Source organism: Alligator sinensis, unplaced genomic scaffold (assembly GCF_000455745.1).
Source record: "Alligator sinensis unplaced genomic scaffold, ASM45574v1 scaffold417_2, whole genome shotgun sequence".
NCBI classification, from domain to species: domain Eukaryota; kingdom Metazoa; phylum Chordata; order Crocodylia; family Alligatoridae; genus Alligator; species Alligator sinensis.
In genome coordinates, this window is record NW_005842456.1 from 1134947 (window position 1) to 1144860 (window position 9914).

At 44.8% G+C, this 9914-nt stretch overlaps 1 protein-coding gene across 1 annotated transcript in view; it reads left to right on the forward strand.

The window, feature by feature from the left end:
- HBS1L (HBS1 like translational GTPase) overlaps positions 1-9914 on the forward strand; it is a 113257-nt gene that overhangs the window by 16123 nt on the left and 87220 nt on the right. The window contains exons 3-4 of the mRNA XM_006030672.3: positions 569-706; positions 7756-7950. Of these exons, the coding sequence (XP_006030734.1) occupies positions 569-706; positions 7756-7950 (333 nt within the window). The remainder of the gene's footprint in view (positions 1-568; positions 707-7755; positions 7951-9914) is intronic.

A 9914-nucleotide genomic window follows, 5' to 3' on the forward strand; every position in this document is an offset into this window, starting at 1 on the left:
GGGGGTCTTTAAGAAGTGGCTCGATGCCTACCTGGCTGGGGTCATTTGAGCCCAGTTTTCCTCCTGCCCAGGCAGGGGGTCGAACCTGAAGATCTACAAGGTCCCTTCCGACCCTACTTCTATGATTCCATGATTTTTTTTTAAGTTTAAACATTGGAAAGGGTTCTACATGTGATTATAAATATAAAGATTGGGTCACAGGTTAAAAAAAATAAACTGTGAGAGATGTTGATCCATACAAATGTTCAGTTTTTTAGTCTGCATAAGGTAATTTTGGTTGAATATTGAACTGGGTATAACTGTACATGATATTCAGAGATGCATAGATATTGCTTTCTCCTTGGACATTTCACGTTTAGTAATGAGGGACCATCCTAAATAGCTAATTAGACAGTGACTGTCCCATTTGAATATCTTAAAATAATAATATGTTTAAAATGAGATTTGTATTTTTTTCTTTTCCAAATCAGCTGAGGCAAGACAGTATCTGTTTTTCCCTGAAGTTAGATTTTTGTGTTTAAAGAATGGGAAAACATTTTAAATGTTCTGTTTCTTACTAATGTTGTAGCAGCTCAGTTTATCTATTCAAGACGTGACAAGCCCTCTGTGCTTGCTGAGCCATTAGCAGAAGAATATGGGCATGAAGATGCTGAAGAACCTGCCAGTTATTTTACATCTAATCATCAGCTAACTGGAGTTGATCAAGGTAACTGTAGGAAAGTAATTTAATTCTCTTAGAAGTTATCATGTTTACATCATTTTAAGTATGAATTTTTCTGTGATTCAAAGATTTATATTAAAATTATGTATATTATGTGAAATGAAAAACTTAAGCTGCACAATGATTTAGATCAGCATAACCTTATCTGGAAATGCATTTATAAATATAATACCTAGAATTAAAAATTTAGCATTTACTAATTTCAAATGAAGAATATTGAAATCTAAATGTAATAACCATCCTTTAAACCAGGAAGTGTCAAACATACAGCCCATGGGCCAGATCCAGCTCACCAGTAGTCTGATGGGCTACCAGAAATGCATTGCCCCTTGGCTCTGCACTGGTTCATGCCAACTGGACAGAGGCAGTGTTAGAAAAAAATGCTCCAGTCCACACGCTTCTAAATCTCTCCATAATTCTGGCCTCAGGTTTGATCTCACTTTGAATTGTTAGCCTTCCCATTATGTTTACAGTTTTCCAGCTTGGAACCATCTCTATCCTTTTTCACAGGTATCATCATTTTGGGACTGGTAATATTTTTCCCTCCAGTGCCATCCAAGATACACTTTGAAAGCAATTTGTTTTAGTCTCATCACCAGGAGCATGCTGCCACTGCCTTTGAAGCTAGCTCCATTTGTATCCCTTCAAAGTTGGAAGTAATTTATGAAGGAAATGGTCCAAGTGCTCATGTAGTTCAGTAGACATTAGCTTGTTGATGCTGAAAGAGTATGATTGAGATGTCATAACCGCCAAGAGATATCAAAGAGGTTATGATTTGACTCAGTCTTATTTTGGCTAAAGTCCACTTCTGATCAGGGTTGAAGACTTTTTTTTTAATGGCAGTAGTTCTCAACCTCATAACAGCTGTTAGGCCAGGTACAGAAGTTTCTTTTCTCGTATCTTAAAGCCAGTTTCTACTAATTCTGGTCACCTGCATAATGGTTTGGAAGCATGTGCATGTGACAGAAAGCTGGTTCAGACAGCCTGTTATAGAGTGTGAGAGTCCCACAGATACATACATAGGGCAGCTAGGTCCAGGAACTCTGGTTTTGTCAAGCTTCCACACCTGTTTTTTTTATGAGGTACTGTTTTTTAGTTGTAGCTTTTCCTGGCTATTCTAATATAATAAAAGCCTTACTACTTCAGTCTGTCTGTCTAACACTCTGGGCCAACTGCTCATGTGCGGCTCGGAGCCTTAGGAAAGACAGACAGACAGGTGGGGGTGGGGATGGGTGGGGTCAGGTTGTGCTCCCCACCGCAGGGTGTGGGGACTGGGGGGGAGGGACGGTGTGGCAGGGTGCTGCAAGGACAGCAGGCATGGGTGTGGGCAGCGCATGCCAAATACAGCACCCGGGGCAGGGTGAGGTGGGGTGCGTCCCCCATGCATGCTCCCTGCGTGGCACCACACGTCACACCCCCAGCATGTGCTATGCCCTCCCCTCTGTGCGTGGAGTGCCTGCCACCTGCAGCCACAGAACATGCAGGGCGCGGCTGCAGGTTGCTGCGAGGGGGAGCATGCATGGAGGGCACGGGATGGGGGGAAGGCGGGGGGAGCCACAGGCAGCTCCCACCAGCTGTCACCCAGTGCCACACCCAGTGCCAAGCCCCACACCGTGTGGCCACAGCCAGTGGGCATACCCCCACTGTGGCCTGTCCCCATGCCATGTCCCATGGCTGTGCAACCCCCCCCTGCACGCCACGTCCCCTCTGCGTGTTCTGCACCGCACCCCGGGGCCAGTCCTTGTGCTGCATGGCTGCGTCCGCACAACTTCCCCACACAGCCTCATGCGATGCCTCCCAGTGTGCCCTACCACCCCCCAGGGCTGCTCCACATACCATGCGGAAACAGCCGGCAGGTGCTCCCCGGGCCACCCCCCTGTGCAGCCGTGTGCCACACACCCTCGAGCGCCTTGTGCCATTCCCTGGGGCTGCTCCCCACTCCATATCCTGCCCCATGTTTGTGCACCGCCTCCCCCAAGCATGCCATGGCCCCCTGTGCACACCCTGCATCACACCCCAGAGTCGCTCCCCATGCCACGTAGCTGTCAAGTGCTCTCCACGCTGTGGCTGCTCCCTGTGCCACACCCCGCAGCTGGGCACTACCCCACCCCTGTGCACCCTTGCACCAAGTCTCCTTCCGCACGGAGCAGTGGGGTGCAGGGCTGGAGCCAGAGCAGCAGCAGGGGTGTGGGGGAGGGCATGGGTCAGATGCTGCTCTCTGTCCTGTCCCCGCTGTCATTCATGACGGGCATTTTGCTAGCATGAATAATAATATCCAATGGTCTTACTAGCTTTAATGTAGCGTTCCTTTCTTACAGCCCCTCAGGAATTGCACAGAAACCTCTGGGACACGGTGTCTATGATGCTCCCCTTAGGAAACACCCTTCTTTAGCGGGAGGAGAGGAAACTCTTTTCCTGCCTTCCCAATCTGCTGCCTGCAAAAGAAACAGTGATTTGATTTTGAACTCAGTAGATTCCCTAAAATCTGTACAGAATTTTGGAAAAGCAACAGGAAATAGGGTCTTTCTTTGGAAGCCCTAGTGAATGGAGACAGTCAGGCGTCTAGTTCACGCCCTAGAAATAATGATTCAGGATCACTTGGTACTATGTTGATATTCCATGGTTCTTTCTTAATTGCCTAATTAGCATGCACCCAGCATTACCAGCCAATTGAAGACACTGTGTTTGCAGGACAGGCAGTGGAGCTATGGTCTCCTGGCCGCGGACAGTACACTGGTTACCAAGAAATTGTTCAAAGGTTTTAAAAAGGATTGAATGTTTGTACTCAGGGCAATTACACTTCCAAGTGGGTAATTTCTGAAGTGGTTTAATGGATAGTGCAGTAAACTTTGGGGTGGGAGGTGAGGATTCTGTTTATCACAGTCCTTCATACATGTCAGTTTTAAAAATGTAGTAACACTTAAATCTGAAATTGGGGTAATTTTTCCTTGATTTTTATTGGGCAGGATTGGTTCTTTGTACTGTACTGTATGCTCTATAAGGTACCTCTCTATCTGGTCCTTCTTTATCTCATTGCAATGAATTACAGAAATTGCCTGAGTTGGGGAAAATCACTTCCAATGGGATAATCATTAAGAAGAGTTGCAAGTATGCAAAAATTCTAGTTTGGGGGAGCAGGTAGAGAGAAGACAATACATTCAGGGGTGAATGAAGCCAACTAAGGCTATCAGGGGAAGCTGCTGAGCTCTATACACCTGTAAAGAAGCTAGGAATAACAGCCATATATGTGGGTGTAAATTAGGGAGCAAAATCTTGCCTGAAATATTTTAATAGCACTTCCACTTTCTTCATCTGAAGACTTTTGTGGGGAAAAAAAATAACCAAAACTAAACTGTGTTTCTTGTTTTCAATATCTACAATCCATAATTACTCTCTCCATCTTGCATTCTCCAAAGTGATTTCAGATGCATGTCGTGCAGTAAGTGGTTGCTGACAATCAGAAGTGTTTTGTAATGTCCTGATGCAGGTAGTGTCTTGTTTAATCCAAGTTTGTGTTACTTGAGACTTGGGTTACTTTTCAACTCTGAACCAAAAACTCTTTGGACTTACCTAGCTCAGTCAAAAATCACTGTCATGTAGAGAAGGGATAAAGCCTTAAAATGAAATGTTAGTATAGGTGCGTGGGGGAGAGCTTGCATTATAGTCTTGGACCTGAACCTGGTGTATGGTTTTGGTTCCAACACTAGAATAGTTCTGCTTATATATTCTTTTGATGGGTTACAGCTCTAGATGTTGGGAAGTAACAGAGGAAGTAATTTCTCCTTATCTCTGTCTCAGACCTTCTCCATGTTCTTTTTATTTTTAAAATGTAATGCCTCTCTGTGTGGCATCTGCCACCACGAATCATCTCAACTCTGTCTTATAAACTGGTCCACGTGGATGAGGAGGCATTCAGCCAGGGCTTTGTGGATCTGGATGGCCTGCTGTGGTGCGGGGACAGGGCCACACACATCAGCAGGGGGGCTCACCCTCTCCCTTGTACCTGCACTGCATGTGCTCGCAGTGCTGGGCCCTGTCTATAGTTGAAATGCTCTTTCTGGCTATCCAGTTGACCCTCATAGGGCCTTATAAGCCAGGGCAAGAGGGGATAGGCTGGGCCCTTAGAGGATTGGGGGTGATGATGTCACTAATGACAAAATCAGGGATCCTGGGAGTATAGTGCCTGCTCTTCATTGTGCCAGGGAACAGAGTTGTGCCAGAGATAGGCATCATTCTCATTGACCACGGGAAAGTTGAGTGTGTGTGTGTGTGGGGGGGGGTGGGGGGGGGGGGGTTTTGTTTATAAATTCACTACTTGCTGTTCCCCAGAATTAGCATAAGTTGGTTCTAGAGGTTTTTTACCCTTTAGTCAATTGACAGTCTATCAGTTCATGTTTTACTTCTCTTTCTAGTCTGTAAATAAAGAAACCATTGAAGAAAAAAAAATGATCTATCAGTTAGGTTCTTTTGAGTAGCTTCTGGGTATTTGCTTGCATCCTACTTTCTTTGTTACCCTGGAGTTCTATATATATACTTAGGGCTATGATTCAGGAAAAGTAACCAAGACAGTTAGGAGCTGAACTGTAGTCTAGAGTGAGTATTTGCCGTAAGTGGAAGTTCAGTAGCTCCCAACAGACATAGCTTTTGAGAGCAGTCCCTGAGCCTCAGGTGTTGTTCTCTATAAACCTATTTTTGTTATTCATGAAGTTTTGAAAAACAGTAATTTCAGGATGTTAATGCTTTTTGGCCGTAGTTTTCTTTAGCAAAAGCTTTTTCTTTAATATTATATGTTAGCTGCTTTCAGTTAGGCATAGAAGGTCCCATTTTAGTAAGAATATGATTTGCTCTGAATATTGACTTTACTTAGGCCATTTTAACAGGGCAGGATCACGTGGTTTAATGTTGTATTAGATTTATTTTTGTGATGTAAAAAACTTGTTGTTTTCAAAAATGGTGTATATGAACTTTCCAGATTGTCTTAGTAAATTTCACATTTCCTTGTTGAGTTGATTGAGTTCTTGTCCAATCTAGTTATCAGTTTGTGAAGTTTCTTTTGGTGACTGCATTGTTAACTAAAAAATCTCATGGTTGCTGTTGCAATCCTGAAAACTGTGCTAATTTTAAAACCTCCATAATGCTAGTAGTGCTTTAGATGTCTGGTAGGAGGATAACCTTGTTACTGTCAGGTCTTTTTTTTTTTTGAGATCAGGGCTCACCTTTGCTTCACTTGGGGTGAAGGACTTACGACTTTTAGTTGTGAATGTTGAAATCTAATGGATCACTTGAATGGTACTGGTAGGACATATTTTTTCTTTTTTTCCTGGGCTATTAAATACCATGCTGAACTGAAATATTTGAATATTTTTAACTTGGAATGGTATTCATATGGTTAGCATCAGAAGTTGAAGGTAGAAACCACTACTGGAAGTTCCCTTTCCAGCTTTCTTTGGTGGAATAGAACAGAAGGAATTGCAGATGTGGCTGTAGCAGAACTGAGTGGGGGGTGTGTGTGTGTGTGTGTGTGTGTGTGTGTGTGTGTGTGTGTGTGTGTGTGTGTGTGTGTGTGTGTGTGTGTGTGTGTGTGTGAAATATTTCCTCCTCTATTACTTTCACAAACATCTGACCAGTTTGGCTCGCAGTGAAACTTTTTGTCAAGGAAAGTTCTCATTGTTTCCTATACTGTCAGTCCTAAATTGGAATTAGGGGGGATATTAACAAGATGTACAGATAGTATTGGTGTTGGAAAATAAAGGCAAGGTCAGATTGACTATACGAGATAGTAAATGCTTCTAATGAATTAAATTAAAAGAAGATCAAAAGCAGTCTGTAGCAGGGCTTTGTGGGTAATTGCCAGTGGGAGCATCTTTGGCAATGCCGTTTTTAAAACAAATAGTTTAAATTTTGAGGCCAATTTAAACTTTTGGTATACATTGTAGTCCATTTAAGCCTTTGGAGTGAAAAATTGCTGTGCAGTTTTCCCAACTTGTGGATGTTTTTTGAGTATGCTGCACTGTTAGTGCTGTGATAGCCCCAAAACCCACTAGCTCCCCTCATTTTCTAGGCTTCTAATAGTCACTTTCAGAACTGATGTTACAAGCCTGGTAAATAAGAGAAGATAGCAGCCCTGAAATGGACTAGCACTCTTCATTTTCAAGGCTTCTAGATGCAGGCATTTGTCAGTTGCTTTCTCCTTGATGGTTTTCTTATTTTGCTCAGCTAAACTGAGTACAGTTAGTTACTCTGCAGTTAGGAGTGGTGCTGAAAGGTGCTACATATTTAGGCAAGCTTATGCCCCTAATCAATTTGTGGATAAGAGGGGCTCATTACAGTGCAAGCAATAGGTAATCACTTGGGACTTGTATTATGCAGCTAAGAAGGTTGGGTAATTATTCAGTATGCATATGAGGAGTGCACTATTTCTTTATTTCAGTTTTCTTTAATTGTCCTTTTTTCTGTAGCATACTCTTCATTTCCTTTTACCTTTTGTACTGTATTTAGTAGTGATAGAGAAGCTTGGTTATAAAGACAAGGAAGTTTAAGACCTAGAAAGTCTCTCTCAGTTTTAGGAAAGGTAAAATTTACAGGTAGCTTTGGAGGTGGTGTGTTAATCTCAAGCTGCAAGCATTTATGGTTGTTCAGCTGTTAAATCCTGAGGCCTGAAAAGATGCTGTTTACCTTAGAAGTTAATTACAGCATCTGTAAATACTTAAAATGTGCTGTTAAATGGATCCACATTGGTGTACCAAATTACTTGAACAGTCTTAAGCTGCTTATTTGCTTTTCTTTTCTAAATAAATATAGTTCAAGTTGATAACGTCTAAATAATGGGGCCTTTAGGTGTTTTTTGTAAGAATGTTTGTGTTCCTTGAAGGTTGGTGTGACACCTGCTATACAAAAGGTCAGATTTCACTGTTTTTTTGAGGGAAGGTAATAATTCTTCCAATTTGGTCTCATCCCAAAAATAGTTGCTGAAAATATGGTGTTTGTAGTTACAGAACTACAAAACAAGCATTTATTACCTTCATTTTTTGCAGCTCGACTTCATTCATGCCTTGACCAGATGAGAGAAGTTCTTGCAGAGTCTGTACCAGAGCAGGTGATGGTGGAAGCAGTGCTGAATAGTAAATTTGATGTACAGAAAGCATTGGATCTTGTCCTTGCACAAGATAGTAAGGGGAATACAAAGGCTAAGAATGAATGCACAGTCATTACAGGAAAGGCAACAAAAGGTACGCATTTATTTACTTGTCTTTTGGTTTAGAAATGGTTTGTTCCTTGCACACAGGAGAATTCTGCTTTATGCCTGTATTAAAGTCATTCATTTGAAAACAAAAGAATGCTATTTTACTCTTCTAATTGTAATAAATAATCAGGGTTTTAAAAAAATAGAATGTCTCTTTAAAGCAGGGCTGTCCAACTGGTGTGGTCCCTGGGCTCTTACCTGGCCATCATTCTCCCTATTGCTCTGGCTGCTACTGCAGCTGTGGTCTGTAGGCTCCTCATCCCACCCTCAGCTTTTGTTTCTTACTCCCATGCCTGGGGGGTGGAGATCTTAACTTGGGGTGCGGTAAGGGAGCTGAGGTGGGGGCTACCCATGTCTGCTGGGCAGCATTGCCAGGGGGGGGACTACCTGTGACCATGGGGCAGTGAAGGGGTAGCATAGTACTGCGTCCAGTTTTGGGCCCCCCACTTCAGGAGGGACGTGGATAAGCTTGAGAGAGTCCAAAGGAGAGCCACCTGTATGATCAAAGGCCAAGAGAGCAAGCCTTACAAGGAGAGGCTGAGGGACAAGGGACGCTTCAGCTTGGAGAAGAGAAGGCTCAGGGGGGACTTGGTGGCAGCCTATAAGTATATAAGAGGGGTACATCAGGACCTGGGAGAGCAGTTGTTATTCCCAAGAGATAACAAGGTCTAACGGTCACAAACTTATGGAAGGCCGGTTTAGACTGGACATCAGGAAACACTTCTTTACAGTCTGAGTGTCCAGGAACAAACTCCCCCCAGAGGTGGTGCAAGCACCTACTCTGGAGTAATTCAAAAGGCATTTGGATGTTTATCTTGCTGGTATCGTTTGACCCCAGCGGACTTCCTGCCTATGGCAGAGGGGCTGGACTCGATGATCTCATGAGGTCCCTTCCAGCCCCTAGTGTCTGAAGTCTATGGTGGTCTGTGGATCACACTAGCATGGGCCTTACTTTTCCAACCCATGCAAAGTGTGACTCCTAGATACTTAGAAGTAGACAGCCCTTCTTTAATAGAATGATCCTTTTTTTCCCCCTCCTTAAACTACATTTTTATTCTTATGTGTGGTCTTTTTCCTTACACTTGTAGTATAAGCAGCCATGTACAGTACAGCATCAGATTCTGCTTTGTTATATTATTTATTTGATTACATAAATTGAAAAATAGAGGTACACCAATACATTGGTCCCATATCGGATCGGCACTGATATGAGGAAAATTGAGAGTATTGGCAATTGGCTTTTTTGGCTAGTGTGGCCAATAAATGTCCTGTGTATGCATGCAGCCGAAGCGCAGCACACAGGCAGCCAGGAGCACCGCCCGGCAGCGTGGAGAGCAGCCAGGTTTGGCTGGTAAGTGGATTGTGTGTGGGTCTGGGTGCAGATTGAGGCCCCTGTGGTGAGGGAGTGAGTGGAGCTGGTGCTGGGGCAGGGTCATTGGCAGGTACTGCTGGGGCAGGACACGGGATGGAGCTGCGGCTCGTCCAGGGGGTGTGGGGAGGGCAGGGTGGCTTCCGCCACTGTGTGCACCCCAGGAGGGCATGCGGGGGATGTGCCCCCAGATCTATGCGCAGGGCAGGGTGCGCTGCCTCTGCAGGCTGGGGCCAGGGGCAGTGCCAGCCTCTTCCCTATGGGGGGCTGGGCCCAGCTGTGCTTGGGGCAGGTGGTGGCAGCACTGGCAGATCTGGGGGCATATGCCACCCCCATGCCCTCCTGGAGTTTGTGCTGTTGCGGGAGCCCCCCTCCCCCTGCACCCCCCGGACGAGCCCTGCTGTACTGTTAGTGCCCCACTCCCTCCTTCACTGCAGGGGCCTCACTCTGCCCCTCCCCCCATGTCCCTTCTCTCCCCCCAACTCCTTCCCCTGTGTGCCGGGGGGGCCTCCTGGGGCCGACCTCTGTGGCCTGCCCACCTGTCACCGTGACAGGAAGCCTACTCCGGGCCGAGCTCTTCG